The 24,367-nt window shown below is 39.3% G+C and overlaps 1 protein-coding gene across 4 annotated transcripts in view; it reads left to right on the forward strand.

Moving 5' to 3' along the window:
• SEMA3C (semaphorin 3C) overlaps positions 1-24,367 on the forward strand; it is a 189,666-nt gene that overhangs the window by 134,406 nt on the left and 30,893 nt on the right. For all 4 annotated transcript variants that reach the window (XM_073619573.1, XM_073619571.1, XM_073619574.1 and 1 more), the window contains 4 exons: positions 4,313-4,457; positions 6,216-6,438; positions 19,512-19,600; positions 22,726-22,767. In XM_073619573.1, the coding sequence (XP_073475674.1) occupies positions 4,313-4,457; positions 6,216-6,438; positions 19,512-19,600; positions 22,726-22,767 (499 nt within the window). The remainder of the gene's footprint in view (positions 1-4,312; positions 4,458-6,215; positions 6,439-19,511; positions 19,601-22,725; positions 22,768-24,367) is intronic.

Raw genomic sequence — 24,367 nt, forward strand, 5'->3', positions numbered from 1 at the left:
GTATTGCTGGGCCTAATTTTAAGTTTCATGCTGGACTTCTAAAAGCCAAAATGATAAGTATTTTGGAAATAAAAAAGTCTACAAGCCAACAGCTATGGGCATTTTGCAACAGGATAGGAAAAGTATAGTTTAGGGTTTAGTTATACCTAAATATCCCACTTGAATATGAAGTAGTCCTTTATCCATCCAGTAGGTGGAGTGTTAAACCCCTTTTTGTATGTTTTCCTCTGTCTGATTAATTCCTTTGTTATAAAAGTATGTGTTTATGGAGCTTAATAGCGCAAGCTCAAATTTTCATACACAGCAGAATGTGTCAGAGTAGTGACCGAAGGCAGGAGGCTTCTGCTCCTTAGTGTCCTGGAAACTTTTGTCCAACCTTCTTTTGTAAAACATAGACACATCTATAACATCAGGTTATTTTTTGGGGGCCTATCTTCACATTTTTGTTCAGGGGCTGCCAGACTTCTTTTGTTAGAGGTATGTTTGTTTTCTAGGTCTCATTGTTTTTAGAAATGGTGTCACAGAGTTCTTGATCCCCTTCCTCCCTGCACATCGCGCAACACTAATTGGGGATTGGAAAGGAAACTTTTGTCCCTGCTCCTATTCCTGATTACAGTAGAGTATAGTATGAGTAGTGTGGGTGGGTTTATAGTGCCCTGAAAGTTTGTACTGAAAATAAGTTTCAGGGCATTATTTCATTAAGAATAAGTATGAATTAATGATGCATGAAAAAATAGTCCATAAAGACCTCATAGTACCCCAAACCGTTAAACCACACCTATGTTGTCCTAAAGTAGTTTGCACGAATTCTGAAAACAAATGTTACCTTTTTCCACTTCTACCATGAATCAAGTAAAACATAAACCAGTGAAACAGAAATATAAGGATAGACAACACCCTCCACACTTAAACATGCAGCAAAACATGTAGATAAATATAACAACAGAGAATACTCCAGTAACTATAAAATTACAAAAATGCAATAAGTGATCTGTGATTTCATACAGGTAGACCCCAGAATGGTGAAGCAAAACAATGGTAAAGAAAAAAAAAAGGGGCAACAGAGTTATCAGCAGCAATAAGGAGGGTGGGGAGTTGCTCTCTTTATGCATTTCACATGTATTACATAGCGAGAGGCCTTGTCTCTTCTTTTAAAGAAAAAAAATGAAATGATAAGACATGATATGACATGATATGACAAGAGGTCTTACTTACATAGTGAACATATTAATTTAAAAGAGATGTATGGGATATTTTTGTTTTTGAAGATTAATACTTATCCAGGTGGATGCAGCATTGGTCCAATGCTGCATCTGTCCCCCGCCAGCTCGAACACTGAGAACTGAGCGATCAAACACCGCCGATCGCTTGGTTCTCAGGGCTCCGTGAGCAGAGAGCTGGTGACTGTCAGTCACCACTTTTTGCTTTGCCCCCTCCTCACTCACTGAAGCGCTGAGGGGGAGGAGCCAGTGACATCACCCCAGTGTGTGTGATACACGGAGGGGCTGTGAGGAGGAGTAAGCCTTCGAGCCTGACTGTTACTAACACGCTTGTTTTACCTGGGCACATGTGAGTGTATCTATTTTAGTTTATTTAGCCCAGTTGTTTTCAGCAATATTGCACTATTGTATGTTTCTTTTTCTGAGAACCGGAATCCACGGTGAAAGGATTGGTTTGTGAAAGAGTAAGGAAGAGCAAAAGGGGTTTAAAGAGTCCAATTGATTTCACTAGAGAATGGAGTCAGCTTGATCGGCAGATGTATGCAAGAATTCCAAAGACTTTTTTGAGCCTAGTTTTGTTGGAAGGTGAATGGGTATTGCACAGGCGATTATCACTATTGGAATTTTAGAATTTGTTATAGAAAATTCACATTGTTTTTTTGCATTTATATTTTTGCATCAACATTCTGACATTGTCACTAATTTCACGTGTAATAGGTGGTACTGTGCTTTATCATAGGTTGATATTAGCGCACCAATCATTTTTAATTTATGTACTGTATTAGTGTGAGATCACTTCCATTGGCTGCAGCTGTTATCGTTTTTTGCATTTTTTCATTTTATAGTTTTAAATCATACCAGCGCTTTAGTATCTATTATCACCTCCTCCAATGCTGCATCTGTCCCTCGCCGACTCGAACACTGAGAACTCAGCGATCAAACACCACCGATCACTTGGTTCTCAGGGCTCTGTAAGCAGAGAGCTGGTGACTGTCAGTCACCTCTTTTTGCTTTGCCCCCTCCTCACTCACTGGAGCGCTGAGCTGTGGAGGGGGTGAGAGTGGCCGGCTCAGGCTCTTATCGGCTCTCTGAGAGGCTGAGCCGGGTGTCGGTCCAGGCATGTGGGCGGATCCTGACTCCATTGTCGCGATCTTGCCCAAGCTTGGACCACCTCTGTGACATCAGCAGACAGCTGACTTCAGCCTGCTGTCTGCCGAAAATGGGTCACAGTAGTGCAGAACGAACTGCACTCCTGTGATCCATAGGAGGAGTACAGCCAAACAAGGTTAACTTATCGGTTTTGTCTGACCAGAGGAATTTCTCATTTCCATTCAAAAATGTTTGTTTTGTGTTTTCAGTAATGATTCCCAAACATTTCCCTTGTGATGCTTTAGTTTCTGTATCTTCAGCAGTGGGTGGCTTATACGGTCTAAAATGTTATATATTATCTGTCCACTATAATTAAGATGTTTCTAGGCAGATACTTATGTATTCCAAAAGCTGCCGACACTCCAGTTTTATTTGGCAGCTTTAACAGAAGTCTGTTGATATCGTGATCTATTCTAAGGCGATAAGCAGAAAAACTAGGAATTGGGCAGTCAGAGTACTTACAGTATAGAATACATGTACAACATGTATTAGCCTGACAGACAAGCTTCCTTTTTAATGCTAACATAATTGTCTAAACTGCACTTTAAAATTAGCTTTTCAGATTGAAAAAAAAATACATTTATGTACATCTTCCAAGTGATCCACTTAAAAGCCATTCTAAGGCTGTATAAAAACATCAGTCATTAGATAGAGAGCATTAAAAGGACTACATGGCATTTTTCCAGCTATGTTATGGAAAGTGATTCATTAATACATTTTTTTTTTTCTTTTTTCATTTTCTCTTTTATCCTTCTAAGTTTTAAGTGCATAAGGAAGTCTGTGCAGGAGACTTATCAAATACGCAAATGACATGACAGCTACATATACTCCATTTCCAGCTGTGTGTGGGCTTTCTAAAAAAGATTAAATACAACACAGTGTATTCGTTTTTACTTTTGTTAAGCAATGTCTGCTTGGAGAAAAGGCAGCACTTTTCCAGTATCTGTTTAAAAAATGAATTTATTTAAGACAGCGGCCCTCCAAAGTTTAACAAACGTAAATAGAAAGTGTTTTAAATGGAGAAAAGACAGAATTGTTAAGAAATGAGACCTGGTTGCCAGCCAGTAGATAGAATTTCAGGTTTTGTTATAAAAACCTTTAGACATGTGGATTTAATCCGAGAGGGAATTCACCTATGAGTGAAACAACCTTAAAGAAAAAGTGAAATAAGCTACTGTGTCCAGACATAAGCTTTGTGGCATGTTTGAAGGAAAGAATAAAATTCCTTGGCAAACCATGCCACAGGTCACGTTGAATGAATATTGCTCTTGAGTTTAGATTATAAAGCGTGGGCAGTACAATAAATATAAGGACATATTTATATGGAAGAATTTATGAAATCTGGGGCACAGCCTAAAACTAACACCCAGGAAAATTCAAATCACTTAAGAGGGTTTCGTAAGAAGCAGAAGGCTTCAGCTGGAGCTGCAATATTAAAGCTGTAGTGCAACCGTATGTCTGTCTTTACTAAACAGTGCACCAAAATCAGGACTTTGAGAATATAACTGTATTCTCTGAAACATCAATGTTTCTACTGGCCAGAAACAAGAGCCCTATCCATTATAGATAGGAATGGTTCAATGAGAATTACAATTCAACCATTCTCTTTAATATTTACACGTAGACTTATTAGACTTATTATCAATCAATATGGGATTCCAAGTAATTATATTTCATGATTTATATAAATGACTGTAGATACCTGCATGCATGTATTTAGAAGAATTTATATATATATATATATATATATATATATATATATATATATATATATATATATATATAACATTTTGATTATTGGTAACAGCAATTTCAAGTTTTTTTTAATATTTAGCAGGGTGCCTATGTTGGAACCATTCAACAATGGCAAATACTTGCAGTAGATGCAGCAATTGTAGCATTTTTACATGCCATTTATATACAGTGTTTATTATTTTTTTAAGCTCTGTGTTCAAAGGATCTGCAGTATGTGTATATCACATGTCTGACATTCAGACGGTGTTCAATGGACCGTTTGCTCACAAAGAAGGACCCAACCATCAGCTGATTCCTTATCAGGGCCGAATTCCATATCCAAGGCCTGGTACAGTAAGTTGTTTCAAGTGATCTTTTGTCTTTTGTGACCACTTTTGTCCTTTTTTTTTGTAATATTTTGTCTCTCTCATTTGAGTTCAAACAAATTTATGTCAGTTAGGCCTCTGGTAATCAGGAAGAAAAATTACAGATGGAAACAAGAGAAAAGTTAAAATTCGGATAGAAATTCAGGGATAATAGAAAAGAAGTGCAGTTATTAGGAAATATAGAGTATAAAGGACATTTCAACATGGGTCTTTTGGCACTGATTAAAAAAATGTTAATATACCTGTAAATACTCATGCCACCTAAATATCACCTGTCCCTAACATTAAACCTTAACCTTTAACTTGTTTAACCTCTCCCTCACCCTGTCATCATAACACTTATTTAACCCCTAAATTTAAACCTTAATTCTCAAACCCTCTCTAGCACTTACACTCAGATCCCATCTCCACTTTTTCAGGTGTGTCCAAAAAAATTTCAATGTACTGCTCATCTCCTCCAACACCACTCTCCATGTCATCCTCAGCCATTGGCTGTTGCCCAATTCCTAGGTAAAATAATTGAGCCCAAGCTATCATGGACATAAACTCTATCATTGAAAGAGGAGATGGGCGTCATACCCTGATCTTACCCTGTAAATAAACTGTTATTTAGAATTCCAAGTTAGTGACTCACACAGTACTGAAACATTGGATTTACGTGATAGCTAAGGAACTAGCATTTTCATAAGATATCATCAAATGAAGCCTCCATAAATTTTCTGTGCAAATTCCCTTTAAAAACATGGAATTGAACTCATATGTGGGTGATTGCCGTATTTCGAGAATATAGAAACCATCTGAAAAAATAGCACACAGCCATAGTCATTCACAGCAGCCTTTGCCTGGTTATGCCAACAGAGAAGCATGAAACTTGGCTTAGAATATCTCTGTGGTTTTGTGTTATTTTTTTATGGTTTATGATCTGCAGAAGAAAAAGGGGGAAAAACAAAATTACTGCATATTATTTCTGAGCTTGGGTATCCGTTCGACCGTTCCTAATTTCTTCAGCCCCTGCAAAGGAAAATTTGTGGAGACTCCCAATGTATATCCAGTGTAAATAAGTGATGTGGAGATGTTTGCAGCATGCGTCTCAGCTGGCATCTTTTTCCATATGTGTCCAGCCAGTTGAAGGTACATTCTTACTAAGCATATTAAACATTTGTGTAGACTTTTAGAGAAAACATGTCAGTAAATAAAAAAGGTATGTTGGCATAATAAATGCAACACAGGCACCCTCACCTATACATGTCACTTCACATAGATGCTTATTTCTTTGGGATCCTCAACCCAGGGAACTCTAATTTGCAAATTTGTTCTTGAGCTTACACATAGCTTTGAACACCAAAAGAGAGTTGTTGTGGGGAAGGGTCAGAACCTCAGATTTTTATTGTTGCCTGTGTCCCTACTGCCGTAGGGGAACATTTTTCTCATTTCCTGTCTTGATGACCACACAGAAGTGATTCCCCAACAGGTAAACAGCATTAACATTTGTCAGAGGGTCTAATGTTTCCACTCTACTAAGGAAATGTTTTGTTTGTCTCTGACTGTAAAGGTTTCTGCACACTTCTTTTCCCATTGATCGCACAGTTGATCCAGCATTGAAAATATTTGCAAGTTCTAACCCTTCATTACTCAACCCTGGAAATTTTTACTTGAATTTTACTTTAAAGATAGAGTTCTAGAATACATATATTCATTAATGTAATACTTGTATTTTTCTTTGTAGTGTCCTGGAGGTGCATTTACACCAACCTTACTGACAACAAAAGAATTCCCAGATGATGTTGTTACATTTATAAGAAATCATCCACTTATGTTCAACTCCATTTATCCAGAAAATAAGAAGCCACTTCTAGTAAGGACAGGAACAGACTACAAGTATACAAAGATAGCTGTGGACAGAGTGTATGCAGCAGATGGAAAGTACCATGTCCTTTTTCTTGGAACAGGTAAGAGAAATGCAATTAATACTAAACAGCAAAACATCAACATTTATTTGCCTGAGTAGTGTGTTTGTGTGTGTGTGCGCATGTGTGTATATTGAGCCATAGCTGAAGATATATTTAACATTTGCTATGTGTACATATGTAGTTAGCAAAATAAGAACATCTGGACAGGCTGCTAAAATGAAAGGGAGACCAGAGCAATATGGCACATCAACATCTTCTCAATATCTGCATTTTTGGGTAGTGAAGCTACTTTAGGAGAGTTCATAATTATAGCATCTTGAGAAATATTTGTATGGTCAAAGAATAAGGTTATAGTAAATGGATAATGGTTTTGTATAGATATGTCTTTATCGGGACACAAAAATGTAGGAAGTATACCGCCATCTACAGAAGGTTGGGACACTGGCAAACAAAAAAGTTTGAAGCCAACTTGTGTATAACCCTGCCTCTACCCATAATGGCACAGTTTTTCGCTAGTGACCTCAGCTCTGCTGAAAAAAATTCATTTTTTTTACTGGACTCTGTTTTCATCACATTCCTTTCCTTAACCTCTTGCCACCCGAGCCAATTCTGACATTTCTCACATGTTAAAATCTGAATTTTTTTGCCAGAAAATTACTTTGTCCCCCCCAAAATGATATCTTTTTTTGAAAGGAGATGCCCTGGCGAATAAAATGGTTATTGTTGCAATTTTATTATGTTGCATAATTGTGCAGCTATTTTTAAAATGAAAATTTTCACAACACAACACAAATACAATATAATAACCAATTTTTTCTTGGTAAATAGATACCTAACATGTCACATGTAACATTTAAAATTGCACACGCCTGTGGAATGGCATAAAACTACGGTCCATTCAATTATCCATAGGTGACGCTTTAAAGCCCTTACAGGTTACCAGTTTAGAGTTATTCAGGCAGTCTGGCACTAGAATAATTGCTGTCACTATGATGTTCGCATGATGCCTTGTATTTGTTGTGCAGGACCTCATATATGATACCTCATATATATGGTTTACATATGTGTGCAGGACCTATGTACATGTTTGTATTTGCGTGTGAGCACAGGGAAGTGGGGATGCTTAAAAAAAAATATATATATTTATTTTATTTACATTTTTTTACACTTACCTTTTCATTTTTTTTTGGATCAATTTATTGCTTTTACAAGAGATGAACATCCCTTTTGATAGCATGGGCAGTGACAGATACCCTTTACTAAGGCATTTGGGGTCTGTCTCTCCTGTGCTCTCAAAAGCATCTGATCAAACCAAGAGCAGTTTGATCAGATGCTTTACAAGCCAGTAACAGCTTGTACACAACAAACCGAGACCAGAAATGATTTCCGTTTATCACAGAAGAAAGGTGAGTGTGGCTGTACCTACCTTTCCTCTATGTTCAACCAATAGAGACAGGTCACAGCAGTTCTGGGTTACCCAATTGTACCGGAAAGCCCTGGAACAGCAGCAGTGGAGGGGGGGAGGGGGGCTTTTGCTGCCTGTAGAAGTGATCGGAATCACCGCTGTAGTACGGGTACATCTTAAGGACATGAAGTTGTTAATGACCTAAATCAAGATTGTTGATACACAGCTGATAATTTTTTTTTCCTTGTTGATTTAATTCACACTGCTGCTTGAGACTGCTGCAAAGTTAGTGAAAATTAGCAGGGCTAGCCTGGTATATGACCTTTGGGTATTGGGCTCTTCATTGTGGTGCCTTCCATACCTTTGTGTGGTGTAAAGAGTGCCTTCCAGGTCTAGAGCTGTGGCACAGCTACCGGTGTCACTAAAGACTCACTTTGCATGTAAGGCTGGTCCAGATGAAGCACCAGTAGATATCTCACAATTAGTTCCATTAGAACCCCTTTCAAATTTTCTGCCACTGCCAGTTTCACAGCGGTAAAGCTTAAGGCTGAGGAAACTCATTGACCGTCATCGATGACAGTGTTTAGGACCAGCTGTTTGGGTTTGTGAGTACGTGAGGCCTTGCCTCACTTTGGGCCTAGTTGTTTTCCACATCTTTACACATTCTGGGGGCATTCATCCAGTATCATTGGAAGTAACCAACACCTGCACTACTGAACCTGAGATGCCTATTATTATAGGGTCATCATCTTCAGAGGCTTCTTCAGCCGAGGCCTCACCTGTGTCCACAAGGACCTCCTTGTTCACATTTAAAATGTTGTCTCTTTGTGCCCATTTGCAAGTGCAGTCTGCTTACAGAGGCTGTAAGTGAGTTCCTGTCCATTCCCAGCAGAACCTAGCTTTGACCCTTCTGGGCCTTCACATCAATTCATGCCCAAGACCTCTGTTATGATTCCCCAATAATTCATGTTAATATCCATACTCCTAAACAGGTTAATGGTGTTCTCACCTTTTTGAATTTAACTGGCAGCCAATTAAATTCCCTGCTTAGATCCCAATTTAAATTATGTAGAGTGACTCTGTGCCCTGTGTTGGAGGTGACTTTGATTTGTGAAACTGTGTTATTTTAAGTTAAATCACTTAAAGAGAACACTTTGTTTCATTTTGTTTTTGGAGCAAATGTTTTTGAGCTTTGTGCTTTAGCTGTGATAGCATGTAGCAAACATCTAAGCTTTTTTCTCTCTTGACATCTGTGCACATTAATAGAGCACTTTGGTTACATGCCTGGGATGGAATGCAGATGATACGTCCAAGGAACATCTGACTCACTTGTTCTTCGAAGGAAGTCACCTCTTCGTACCTGCTCTTGATACAATCTTTAGCAATGCCACTGGTGATCAGAGTATACTCCTGCCTCCTGACAGTTTAGAGGATGAAACTTGGAACCTTTCTCTCACAAGCCACAGGACTCTAAGCCAGATGTCCTCTAACCCTTCTACAGCCTTCTGCATGATGGTGTTCTCCACCTGTTTGTTTATCTTGCTGTGTCCCTGGGCAGTTTTCCTCCATTGAATTTGGGTGTTGAAGTCACCTCTGGTATCCTTCAGCCTAGACCCAAGAATAAGTCATTTAGCTAATCCTTAGCTGTAATTCTCTGCCCTGGTCAGGAGCCTCAGGTTGACCCTCCTGCACTCCCCTTAATTGTTGCAGTTCCCTTTTTAACCATGACTTTTTCTTCATCTAGCTTTGATTTTGGCATTGATTCCTTCAAATACCCTGTTGTGGGATGGTCTCTACATCACTTGAACCTTCCAGTGGCTATTGCCCCCTCCTCAGCTGGACTGCGTTTGGAATTCTCTACTGTTTCAGAATTCCTAATTTAAAAAATCCTGTTTATCTGCCCGAGGATGGGAAGTGACGTTGGAGGTCGCTCTGGTCCTCCAAGGGCATAGAGCTGAGTGGGGGCTATATTGCCCTCACTCGACTTCCAGCCTAGCCATCGGCCGCATCAGATCCATTCTGAGGTTACTGACGGCTCCGGTAAGTTCAGAATTGACCAGGAAGCAGTGGGGTGGGCACCTCTCTCTCCGCCTATAAAAGTGATCTTGCAGCGAATCTGCCACTAGGACAACTTTTATCTTAAAGCCGACCGCCTAAGGGAATAAACAATACCGGGGCTATGGCAGCTAGCTGCTGCCACAACAACGGTATTTAACGTCAAATTAATGATGTACATTCCCAGTTAGGCATTCGGCAAGTGGTTACAATATCAGTGATGCTCTGTAAGTCATGTGTCATAAGTGCACCCTGTGTTATGTGTTTATTGGTAAAATGTCTTATAAAAAATTCTAAAAAAAAGTATATATATATTTATATATATATATATATATATATATATTCATTTAAAGAAGTAAAAAAAAAAAAAAAAAAAAAAGAATCTTATGAGAAGCAAATTCTCATAAAAAGCGCTGATGGAACTAAGCACTGGCTGCAATTCAAAATAGAAGATTCTGCTTGTAGATGATGTCCATTGTAACAGATTTTTTGTGGTTTTCCTGAATTTAATGTCTCTTTAAGAAATCTAATTAAAATATCTCAGACTGTGTTTTGTTAGTTTGAACTCACATATTGTGATATTGGGCCAGTATTCTGTGTGTGGCAAGTTTGAATGTTGTATAATACACATCTGTCTTATTGTTTAAACTAGATATTGTTTAAACTAGATAATGTGTTCCCTTTTAAAAAAAAATTAAGATTGGTAGCTGTTTCAAAGTTTATCTTGTACACATATGCTTACAGTATGTAAGTTTTCAGTTTATTTAAGGATATATTTACATATGAAAATGCAATTTTAATTACATCAGAGAGTGAACGTTTCTGTTATGTTCTGCCATATACTACATTTGATCTGGCTGTTTTCGACACATTGTAAACTGCAGAACCAAGCTCTATTGTGCAATACAGAGTTTGATACATAGCTATAGAGACTAGACAGCTACATTCCTTTAGAGATCTAATAAATCATAATATCCTAAAAGCACATTACATTTGATGCATAGCATCTACACTAGTAGAAGTGAGCGAATCACTTTGTACAACTCAGGATGAGAACTGTGTAAACTCTGACACAGAATTTACCAGTAGGTGGCTCATATAACTGAAAAAAAAACAGTAAAATAGTTTTAGATCATAAATCAGTTCCCTACAGGCAATACAAAATGACAGTGGATCCCCTTTTAACATCTCAGGGGGTTATGAGGCAAATTCTGTCTAGGACTGGGTTTAATATACCTTTGTGAAGCCATAGGAGGAGATTCACTAAAACTGGTGCACACAGAATCTGGTGCAGCTGTGCATAGTAACCAATGAGCGCCTACTTTCAGCTTGCTCATTTCGGCTTTGACAGCAAAACCTGGAAGTTTATTGGTTACTATGCATAGCTGCACCAGATTCTGTGTACACCAGTTTTAGTTAATCTCCCCCATAGTGTTGCTAAATTATGCCTTTTAAACATGCACTTGCTCTGTTTATTTCATAATAACAATGTAATGTAGCCATACTCATTGGCTCACTGACACCTAAAGCACACCTTGCACAAAAATGCATTGAACAATTAAGATTTTTCTGCCTCTGCTAGGTAAAAAGTATATTACTAAACCCACAACAGTAAAATCAGTCTGTATATGCAGTAAAGCATGCTTGTTTTACTCACTATGGAACCTAAGGGGTTAATCCTCTGTATTGAATAAAAAAGTTGTTTGGTCCTGTCTTCTCTGACCTTCCCCTTTACTGCACATGCTGGAGTGTATTGCTAGAGAGCTTTTTGGGGGGGGAGTGTGCATGTCATTAGCACAGGGCCAATCAGCACTGTCCAGACAGAGGGACAGAGGTCCTGCAGCCTCATAGGACAGTCAGAGGAGAATGAAAACTCCTCCTACAAGCTTTAACCGGTGCTCAGCTGTACACTGATAGAAGTCATAGGACTGCTCTAACTGCTGATGAGAAAAGTTATTTAGCAGTTTATATTTACTAAAGTATTTGCATTTCCATGTTCAGATATAGTGAATTCGGAGTCCTGGGTTTAGTAACACTTTAATTATACCTTTTACTTTTACTTTGAGTTTACTTATTTTAAGGCAAAACCCTCTGTTTTGCTTTGCGTTTATCTAGTAAGGTTACTTTGCAGTATAAGCGTGATCTCAGTTGACAATGAGGTTTCTTAAGCAGTTGCTGCAGATCAGGCGAAAGTGTCTTCAGGTCTTCTGGCTGGTTACAGACCTTTCTTCCTTGGTCTTAAGGCATTATGGAGAGTCATCTCCAGCTTATCCCTGACAATCTTTTATACGTCAGGTTGTATACCATAATTACCGACAACGGTTACAAACTTATTTACCTTAGTTACAATACAGACTGCTCAAACTGTCCCATTGTTTGAGGACAGCCTGTGTACTTGTTACCAAGGCATTAGTTTGAGAAGCATCCATTCAAACACACTCAACAGTAACCTGATTTCTGTTTTTATCTAAACAGATTTTTTTTTTTTTAAACTAGCCTGATGGAGAAAAATTATTATTAATATCAAATGCAACACACCCTCCCAAAAACGTTATTTGCGTCTTTGGTTGATGACTGTATATTGGACTTCTTATATCTTTTGAAAACTCCAGCAATTAAGGCTGAATTCACACCACGTATGCACGCTGACACAGTTGATCCACTTAAGCTAACATGCATTTTTTTAAAGCATTGGGGTTGATTTACTAAAACTAAAGAGTGCAAAATTTTGTGCAGTTGTACATAATAGCCAATCAGCTTTTAACTTGTGCTTGTTCAATTAAGCTTTGACAAAAAAAAGAAGGAAGCTGATTGGTTTGTTTGCAGAGCTGCACCAGATTTTGCACTCTTAAACTTTGGTAAATCAACCACAATGTATTGATGTGTGCCTTTTTTGCCCACAGAAAAAGCCACAATTATTTATTTAATTTCCTTAACACCCACTGCAGTGCGTTGCCACGCAATGCACTTTGTATAAACGCAGCATGTAACATTTTAACCTGGCTCTTATCAGTGCAGTTGGTAAGTGTGAACTGGGCCAATTTTAAAACAATGAATGTCAACTTTTCATTACCTTGGGCCTGCATTGAGCACTGCAGCCCAACAGATGTGGTGTGAATGTGCCCTTAATCTACCTGCTTGAGTTTGCAGCTCTACCCTCCTTTTGCAGTCATCAAACTCAAGCAAACTCATTTCAACCCTACTCTCATTCTCTGTAACCTAAAATCAGCTAATCAAAGAAATGTTTATTTAGTGGCTGTAGTAGATGAGATTTCATGTGCAGTCTCACCAATGAACAATAACTAAAACTTGCGGGCAAATAAGAAAAGAGCACAGGTTTGGTTGAGCAATGGGGTTTATTTACTAAAGCCAGAGAATGCAAAATCAGGCTCACTTCTGCATAGAAACCAATCAGCTTCCAGGTTTTATTGCCAAAGCTTAATTGAACAAGCTAAAGTTAGAAACCGATTGGTTTCTATGCAGAAGGGAGCCTGATTTTGCACTCTCCAGCTTTAGTAAATAAACCCCAATGCCTTTTATTGAATAGGGAAAGAAATATTATGGTGATTAAGTAACCCAATAATAAATATTTGCAGCAAATATAAACTCAGCAAATTAAGGTGTCAGATTATACAACATATTTACACATATAAAAACTGTTTTCATTTTAGACACATTAGTCAAATTTTATCATTCCTCGCAATAAAAACAATGTTAGTATTGGCTACTCATTTTATATAATGCAGTTAATCACAGAAGGCCTTAAGTTTTTTTCTGCTATAATCCGTGGCAGTGATATGGAATTATGTGTAGAGTGTATTTCCCATCTTCGGCTACATTAGCTTTATAGTTAGCTAGGCATGTTTATTACTGTGTGCCAAAGCATTAAGACACTGCTAGGCTTAACATTCCTATTGGATAACTTTATAGTGTTGGACCAGACTGTGTCATACTGTTTAAATTTTATGGAATTGCTATCACAAAGAGGTTCAAGCGAAAAGAGTTTCATATAAACTCCATCTATTCTCACTTACATTTATCAAGTGATGACAAGCTATGTGTTCTGCAAAAGCTTTCATGATCCATTTTCTTCCAAAGAAGCCACTTGAACACACAGGATTTTACAAGCAAATGCTGAATAATGTATTTTGATGCTAAAAAGTAGAAAGTAGAATAGCAAAGTAGAAGAATTGTGTTTTCAGCAAATATATATTTTAAACAAGGGGCAGAAAATAACCTTATTTTTGGAAGTATAGGGGGTTTAACTATCAGACTTTTAGGTAAAAATGAGATATGATTTTAGGAAACTAACCCTTTAACTTATCATCATTTATATAATAAAAATAGGTTTCTTTTTCATGTAAGAATAGTGGGCAGACCCAGGGTTATGTAACACATGCATCCTATATATAGAACCATTTATTCTACACCTGTACTACTTTTTCAGGTTTGCGCTATCTTGTCAGTAAAAGAACTGGAAACCAAGACTTTGGAAATAGCAGGCACTCCTAGGCACTTTGTTCAAAACACCAGTATCCGCAATGCCACTTTGAGCATACAAAAATGTTTATGGCCACCACTACTACCTGTGAACTTCTTAAAATATCATGGTCACGGAAAGACTCTATATATTAGCAATACTTGAGGTGTTTGAGAACTCCTATCATGGCCTGTGGACATTACATGATTTAAGATGTCCACCAATACATTTTAGATGGTTTCTCAATTATGCCAAAATAGTCAGGGCTGCTGGAATAGCTAGGAGATACCCAACAGGACACCTTTATCACTTATTTTTGGTGTCCATTGGTTGGGTTCTATTCTTTGTTGAGAGCTTCTTGCTCTCTTGAGACCCAGGTGTGTCTGTAGTGGGCGCAAACCTATATGTGCAAGGGGTACTTGGTCTATAAAACCCTTGCACCACTGCAAACTCTGACAGTAGAGGTGGACAGAACTTTACAACTGTTCTTCCAGTTTTATCTGCTATAGAGTATGATTTGCCTAAAAGGCTAAAATACACAAGCTTGAATAATGCAACAGGAATCTTTCACACCACACTGTTTACACCCCGTGAACAAGCGTAAATAAATGTATGCTTCTTTCGGCACCTAAAAGGAAATAGACTTGAAGGGTACCCTCATAATAATGGTATGCAGTATGCCAAGTATAACAAAACTGTCTAGTATCTGTTAACAAATGTAGTGTTTTCAGCATAAGTCAGGCATACATGGACACTGTTATGTAAAAGAAATATAGAAAGTTTGAACAGTCTTTTTTAATAAGACAGCAGTGTATTAGTGTTGTAGCTTGCCAACTAGGCAGTATCCTAATCCAATTTCCAGAATCTAGTAGTAAGATTCTGAAATGGCAAAATCTTTTGGGTTTGTGTTAATCCATAAGTACTGTTAACTATACAGAATTACACAGATAGGGAAGTTACTAAGTAAACAGCATTTTCTGGTCGTATAATTTATGGTAATTATATTTCTGAAATGAAATAGGACGCTCAAACAAAATATAGTATATTGTTAAAATATGTTGCAATTGGCATGTTAACATAACAAAATATCACAAGAGAAGAAATTCTACTTCTTTTACACTTGGAATAAGCTGTTCCAATTTTACACCAGCAAGCAAGGCTAGCTTAGTTTATACAGTTTCTGACAATTTGAAGATGGTGGACTAATACAGTGATAGAATAGAAGTGTAGGGCTGCCAAAATCACAGGGGGAACAGATCCAAAACTTACAGGAGGCTTTGATTTGAATAGCCTGGTGCCAAGTGAACTGTGTCAGCTCTGTTTGTCTGCAGTTATTGTGTAAACTCAGTATCAATAGGGTTCAGATACATCAGCATGAAAATACAGATACTACACAGCTGGCAAGACTAGGAAGTCCCAGCCCCCAAAGCAACATTTGTTTGATTTTATACACTATTCATACTTGCAAATGTGTGCCTGGTCATGAATGGGGCCATGTTTGGAGTTTGTGAGCAGGTTGTTGATTGTCTTTTTTTAATTTGTGTAAATGTATATGTTATAGGATCAATGTTATGTTTGATGAGTTGATTACTGCTATATGGAATATCACAAAAAAATCCACATTAAGGCCACATGCATGCCATTTAGCCCCTGTTCTTTCCAATTCTGGCACATGTGGAGCATCCAGCTTGGCTGCCTGCAGCCTGTCAAAGTCTATGACAGACTGAAATACACTGTGACTGGACAGTGCTGGATGCTGTACTGAGTGATATTACTTATGGGTTTAGGGACATATGTGCTCACTGGCTAGCCATAGCATATTTCAGCCTGTCATAGACTTTGACTGGGCACAGGAAAACTCTGAGATTGGATGCGCAAGAGCTAAACTCCTAGTGTGCATGTGGCCTGAAGAAAACAGCAGACCTGAAATCAGATTAGGAACCATGCATCAAACGGGGGGCTTGCAGAACTTCAGGCTGTCATTAGTGTAAAAGAGACATCGTTTGGTAGAAAAAAATCTAAATCGGGGGGCTTTTATGTTTTCCTTGTTTCATGAGACATACATCTCATGAGAACATGCAGACCACACCTAGAGGTGTCCCTTGGATAAAGGGTGCCTGATCCTCTATGCCCAAACAGAAAATAGGTATACTTTTACTGGTTGGTAATATATTGTATACATTGACATTAGCAGGTGTGAGCTATTAGAAGGTGTAATAGTTGCTAGGCACAATATACACAATATTCTGAACAGTAATATTAGTCATTATGAGATAGATTAGATACCCTAACATAAATCAGTGTAAAAGCTGGTATAACAGATTACACAGTGGCATTAGTCAATGTAATAGTTGGTGAAAGATTATATGCAGTCATACTAGCTGATATGACAGTCAGTGGGAGATTCTGTGAAATGCAATAAGTGAGTCCACCTGCAAGGAGAACTGGTAGAGCTATAGAGGTGGAGCAGAGCACATTGCAGTAAAGGATCAGGGAAGGCACACAGTATGGACAATGGTTGGTAATAAGGAGGGAAAGTTGCTTTAAATGCAGACATTGGTGAGAGCAGACCTATCACAAACCTAGGGCCAACAGTGGGGGAACCGAAGGCAAAATAGGTCACATACAGTTCTTTAAAAGAGAAGTGTGGGAATCGCAAAAAAAAGACATACATTTATCCCAGCTGCAGCTATCGCCACTAAGACCAAGAACTGAGCCAAACACCACTGGTCGCTCAGCTCTTGGTCTACAGGTTGCAGAGAACCAGTGTTCACTGGAGGGCCAGGCCATGGAGCAGTTGGCTCAGGCTCTCAGTGGATCCCTGAGAGCCTGAGCCACCTGTCGTTCCAGGCTTCTGGGTGGAACTTTTCAGAGCCTGGACCAGTTCTGTATAGTCAGCTTACAGCAGACTGTAGCCCTCTGTCAGCTGAAAGCGGGTCACAGGAGTGTAGAACTAACTGCACTCCTGTCACCTACAGGAGAAGTATAGCCAAAAATGCTTCGGCCATACTTCAGTCCTTTAATAAATACACATTCCTGCTGCACTACACACACATACACACAGTCCTAAACCGCACACGCATTCCTATACTACAGACTCTCACATACAAACCAGCCTTCCTTCCTTTTCCAACACAATTACTAAAACGTGATTAGAAACTTTCTTTCTGTTGGGAGAGTATGCTGCTAAGCTTTGTGCACTGAACCTCTGTTCTTAGTGTCAGGGCTCAGTGTGTAATGTCTGTGTGCTGTTAGAGTGTGTGTACTGCACAGTGAGTAGTCTTTGGGGGAGAAACAGGAGAATACGTGTGCTGGGGAATAGATAGGGGGGGGAAATCATTTTGTGTGCTGGAGGTGGGATTGACCTGCTAGAGCATGCTCTGTTCAGTTCAATTCAAGCTTGAAGACATAATTCACCAATGAAAAAGTGACAGTGGCTTTTATAGTATCGTTTTGGAGAGGATAGGTTGGATAGAAGATAGAAAGAAAAGGATTTGATAGGCCGCATAACACAGAGTATAAGATAGGTAGAGCAGAGTAACAAGCAACATTAAATTAAGCTGTTGTATCAGGCATGACAGTGTGAGAGGCCAGAGTGTTTAGGGTATAGGGGAACATTCTACATAATTACTATACACATTCATGTTAGTTAAATGTCTCGAAACTACTTTAACATCAGTACTAAAGCTGGCCATAGATGGACAGAATTGAAATGAAAATTCTTAGGCAAAGTCTTGTTAAGCTTTTAACAAATTTTGTTAGCTTTTAACATTTGATTTTGGAATGAATGGACTTTACCGAACAAAAACCACATACACTATTAGAAAGTCCTTTGCTTGAGAAACAATTTCCATCCTGCTCCTTTGAATTTTATCATCACAGTGACCAAAAACAAACATTGGTTTGACATACTAATGATTGGAAAAACTGAATGAACTTTCTTATGCCCTGTACACACGACCGGTTTTGCTGTCGGAATAAACTTTGAAGGTTTTTCCAACGGAATCCTGCTCAAGCTGTCTTGCATACACTCGGTCACACCAAATTCCGACTGTCAAGATCGCAGTGACGTACAACACATACAACGGGACAACACATGCGACGTCTCGTACTTGCTTCAGAGCATGCGTCATTTTTGCTACGTCGGAACAGCATACAGACAATCGGTTTTCCCGATAGGAATTTGTTCCGCTGAAAAAATATAGAACATGTTCTCTATCTAAGTCTGTCTGAATTTTCGACGTATAAAGCATACACACGGTCAAAATATACAATGAAAAGCTCCCATCGGATTTTTTCTGTCAGAAATTCCGACCGTGTGTACGGGGCATGAGAACATTCTTTTCCCAAGAATTTTCGTTCAAAATTCTACACATCTATGGCCAGCTTAACATTGATCAAAAATGTAGAATTCCTTTTAGTCCAAAGTACGTTTGAATGGAAAAATAATTGCTTAAAGCGGGGTTTCCATTAAAAAAAAAAAATTAAAAGTCAGCAGCTACAAATACTGCAGCTGCTGACTTTTAATTGGACACTTATCTGTCCCAGGGTCCAGCGATGCAGGGGATCGAAGCCCCGCTCGTCCCCCCTCCGCTCGGCGGCGCCGGCCTTTTACCTGTGGGCGCCCGGCTGTGGCTTCACAGCCGAGCACCCACTGCGCACGCGCGAGTCGCGCCGCGTGCCGTCACTGGCCCCGCAATCATCTGGGACCGGTCACGTGTCCCAGATGATTGACAAGAGAGAGGGTGGAGAAGCAATAACCCTTCCTGTGCCGAGGGAAGTGACGTCAGGAGCCCAGGCACCGAAGGAGGCAAACTTCAAGAGACCCCCTAGCAACAGGCATTTAGAGGTGAGTAAAAAAAACATTTCTCCAAATGTTTTTTTTTAATTTTTTTAAGCATTTTACTAATTTTTTTTTTTTTTTTTGGAGTGGAACTCCACTTTAAAAAGATAATGTATTGTTTGCCTGTTTCCTTGTATTGGGCCAGTAACATGCCAGCACAGGGATTGCTGCTGACAGTACAATCATTGAATGGATAAAGCAAATGTAGGTAACCACACTGCCACATCCCACCTCTATGAACCTTTAAAGTATGTAAACATCATTGAAATTGTAACTTACATGTTTTGTGATTTAAACCTTTTTTTTTTCTTTAATATGTTTACTTCTAGACAAGGGAACAGTACAGAAAGTGGTTGTCCTCCCTGGTAATAGCTCCACAAGCAGCGAGCTGATTCTGGAAGAGCTGGAGGTTTTCAAGGTTTGGCACAAGCTTCTGTTTCTAAAAAGTGTTTACATACAGCTTTGATCTGACAATCTGGGCATTGTAAATCACACTATAGAAATGGTGTTTCGCTTACAAGAAACCAGCCTCGAAATAACGTAATGTTTTGTAAACTGCAACTATGACCCCAGTGAGCATATTCAGACCTAATGTCAGACAAGATAAATTCAGCTATCCCTGTGTATAGCCATTGCAGGTTCGCAAACAACATTTTTTTTCTTAGCTGACTGTCCCTGAAATCTGATTCACATTGTTTTTATTATGCTATTATTATTTATTTTGTTCATGCCAAATGAAGTACCCATTGTCAGTAATGTAAACATCCGCTTCCATGATGTATCTTTATATCAAATTTTAAACGTTTCCCTTAAGGTGGTTGTTAACTTGAACTATGAACAAAGCATATCCTTCTACAGTGTGTACTTGTCTCAATCCAAAACATTAAATGTTATTTCTGTCTGCTGCTTCGTTCTTCTGCTATCTGCATTAGTTACTTTTGACACGTTTTTCTGACACAAAGAGAAAAAAGGTGACAGGGGTGGGACCTCCAGCTGACTGACAGCCTCTGCTCTGTTTCTGTGTGCTGTCTAAAAGGGGTGTGCCCCTTCCCTCCAATCAGCTCCCAGAGCTCTCCTCACTACAAAGTGTGATTTCAGTGCTCTACTCCCTTTTTTTTCTGACAGCTTAGACAAGCTTTACAAATTCTGCACTTTGAATGGATGTAGAGTAGAAGACTGCAGATAAACAGGTGCAACTTATGTTGGAGGATTTGTTTAATCCCTGTGTATCACCAGAGGCCAGTCACTATACTATGAAGGTTTACAACCACTTTAATGTCCGGCAACACTCAAAAAGTTTTGTAAGTTTTATGCAATATGAGAAAGTGTTTGTATCTTTGTCAAGGTTTTTATTGGGCTTTATATGGATCGGGAGGATTTCACCATAGCCTACTTTGTTAACTAATCTTATTTGCAAAGTAAGAACTCTCTAGATATTTAGCAAATCAACTCATCAGTGTCAGTTGCTTGTTATATACACTGATTTTTGCCAGTGATAATCAGAGGGGTCTCTGTCATATCATCTATGCTTAGTTTTTAATGGACTCTGTGGTTTGCATACTTCAGTGGGGTAAATCTCTATGAGGGCTTATGCACACTGTACCAAACATGTTGCTTTCAGAAAAGTTCTATGATAGTCAATGTGCCCATGCATATTCAGGTGTTTAAACATTTATTTTGGGAGCGGCATTCAGGGACTTAAAAAAAACCTAAAAAACGCATTTTGGGAGGAGCGTATTGGTAGTTTATGCTGTATGCATGAGTAGTTATGCTAATGTTTACATGTGTACTGCACAAATGTACCCTATTGGCCACCGCTGCCCAGGACCCACATAAATATCAACAATGCATTGCCAGCAGCACCTGGGCTGTTGCATACACACCATTAATACTTATAAGTTGGCCCTGAGTGAGTCATTCAGTCCAGCACTGTGTGGAGTGAAGTTAATGCCCCTTGTAGATACACTATATTGTCAATAGTATTGGTACACCTACCTTTAAATGCACATGAACTTTAATGGCATCCCAGTCTTAGGGTTCAATATTGTGTTGGACCACCCTTTACAGCTATAACAGCTTCAACTCTTCTGGGAAGGCTGTCTACAAGGTTTAGGAGTGTGTCTATGGGAATGTTTGATCATTCTTCCAGAAGCGGATTTGTGAGTTCAGGCACTAATGTTGGACGAGAAGGCCTGGCTCGCAGTCTCTGCTCTAATTCATCCCAAAGGTGTTCTATCGGTTTATGGTGAGGACTCTGTGCAGCCAGTCAAGTTCCTCCACCCCAAACTCACTCATTCATTTCTTTATGGCCTTGCTTTGTGCACTGGTCCAAATCAGTTGATGGAGGGGGAATTATGGTGTGGGGTATTTTTCAGGGGTTGGGTTTGGCCCCTTAGTTCCAGTGAAGGGAACTCTTAAGACATCAGCATACCAAGACATTTTGGACAGTTTCATGCTCCCAACTTTGTGGGAACAGTTTTGGGATAGCCCCTTTCTATTCCAACATGACTGCACACTAGTGCACAAAGCAATGTCAATGGATGAGCAAGTTTGGGGTGGAGAAACTTGACTGGCCTGCACAGGGTCCTGACCTCAACCCGATAGAATGCCTTTGGGATGAATTAGAGCGGAGAGTGCGAGCCAGGCCTTCTCATCCAACATCAGTGCCTGACCTCACAAATGCACTTCAGGAAGAATGGTCAAACACTCCCATAGACACACTTCTAAACCTTGTGGACAGCCTTCCCAGAAGAGTTGAAGCTGTTATAGCTGCAAAGGGTGGGCCAACTCAATATCGAACCCTCCAGACTTAGACTGGGATGCCATTAAGGTTCATGTGTGTGTAAAGGCAGGAGTCCCATAACTTTTGACAATATAGTGTATTTCATTGTCATGGGATGTTGTTATGGCAGTAAGATCCACATTAAATGCACAATCGGTAGATATTTCTGCCTGTGTAAAATTGGATTGGCACTGGCCAATCAAAATATTTACACAGGCATAAATGGCTTCTCCCACTGGCCATTGGAGCTGACCTGATTGGTGTCCGCAACACCCTAAATAATTCTGGTCAATCCCCCTATGTTTGTTCATTCACTATGAAAATTTCAGCGCATGACACTGAGTAGAGTGGACTTCACCCCCCTTGTCCTAAATGTGAAGGGTTGGGAACTAATCGCCCTAAGAATAGCCCATAATGTAATGTAAAAATGATCACCAGCTCCGCTGACATTGTTGCTAGAATGTAGGCAGCTTGAACTGTATACATCCTTCATTGCAAGCCTAGGATTCTTCTTTGTAAGCTGCTCAGCATTTTTTATTGCTGTGATGGGGGCGGCTTGAGTCCCCTAGAGTTCCAGTGGCTGCAAGATTCATAGGTGTATTTTCTTTGGCCCATGTGCACGATCCCTTACTGTCATATGAGTACACAGTGCCTATTATTGTTATTGTAAAGTTGCAGTGATAGGGATATAACCTCCTTTCATTTAGAAAATTGACATGTGGTTTTATTTCTCACTAGAGTGTTTTTTTCTCAATTTTTAGAGTCAAGCTCCAGTAACCTCCATGAAGATTTCTTCAAAAAAGGTAATGCTCCTTAACCTGATTCAAACTGAACTTGGGATACACATTTATTTTTACGAGGTGTACAAAACTTGCAGCTGAACTGTGTAGCATGAAAGTCATAATAATCGTCTTGATGTTGGATGTTTCTTAATTCCATGTATGGCTCTTTCTCAGCACAGCTTTATCTAATTTGAAGTGGGAGCTGTAGCCACAAGCTTAGTGTTACACAACTCTAAGGTTCTATTTATTTAATGAAGACTAGTGACAGATTAAATTCATTTTGCCAGTAACTGTAAGACTATAATTACAGTTTGAGCTTGAAAAAATGAATTCCCTAAGCTATATTATAATAAGTTATTATTATTTTTTTTTTGTTTTATCTTCCCCCACCCCATATTAAAAAGGCATTGCCATGTTTAACTTATCCTCTCCACACCCCATCGCTGTCCCTGGCTTTCCCATTTTACAAGAGCCAAATCTTTCTGCCCATTTGCTGTATGCCCATCCTGTTCGTTATACATCCCCTAGGGGGAGCACCATCTTGCTGGCAAGGCTTGCAGTACTCCAGAACATGTTATTACATGAGTGCTGCTCAGTCCTAGAGGAATGCTTGCCACTATCAGGAAGAAAAGGAAGCTACTGTGAGGTCCCCGGATCAGCTAGAACTTTGGAAAAAAGGTAAGTATGGAGATTTTTTTTATTATTAAAAAAAAAAAACAGGAGGGAGGGTGTTTGGGAGTGACAAGGAGATGCTTTGTGTTAGCAGAAGGCTGGATTCCGCTTTTAATAGGCAATATACATATAATTTCAGGCACATTTAAACTGTTGTGTCAGTAATGATTACTAGAATAGTTTTGAATTTTCACTTGTTAAAACATATCCTGTTCTCTTAAAATATTGTAAAGAAATACCGTAGATCAATAAAATGTTTCAATCAATGGTAAAAGAAGGTGTAAAGGAAGTACATTTTTACACTGCATTTACACAGCTGCTATCTAGATATAGGATATAGAACTAGTTCCTGCTGGCTATTTATATGAAGAATATTGGGCTCCATTCACAGAAGCATTTCACATGTGGCATTTAGGCATTTAGGTGCCCGGACACATTTTCCCTAAATATCGCATGAGATCCGGAAACTGTCAATTCACTGTGTTATTTACCACAAGACGCTCAAAACTGTCAGTAAATACAGCATGGAAAGGGGTTAAAGCCAATGCACAGAAGTAAATAAATAATTAAATGCATGCAGCAATTAAGTAGTGGTCCAGGTATGCGGTATTTAAAGAGGAGGTCCACCTAAAAAAAAATATATTAAAAGCCAGCAGCTACAAATACTGCAGCTGCTGACTTTCAATAAATGGACACTTACCTGTCCCAGGGTCCAGCGATGTTGGCAGCCGAAACCGATTAATCGCTCGGCTCTCGGCAGCTGCCGCCGCCATCCTCAGTGAGGGAATCAGGAAGTAAAGCATTGCGGCTTCACTTCCCGGTTCCCTACTGCGCATGCGCGAATCATGTGTTTCCCAGGAGACAGCAGGGGGGGAGGGGCGTGACTCCCGCGGGAGTCTATTTCCGGAAGTGGGTGCAAATACCTGTACAGGGAGTCCCCGGGTTACAA

This window comes from Aquarana catesbeiana, linkage group LG03, assembly GCF_042186555.1.
Source record: "Aquarana catesbeiana isolate 2022-GZ linkage group LG03, ASM4218655v1, whole genome shotgun sequence".
Lineage (NCBI taxonomy): Eukaryota > Metazoa > Chordata > Amphibia > Anura > Ranidae > Aquarana > Aquarana catesbeiana.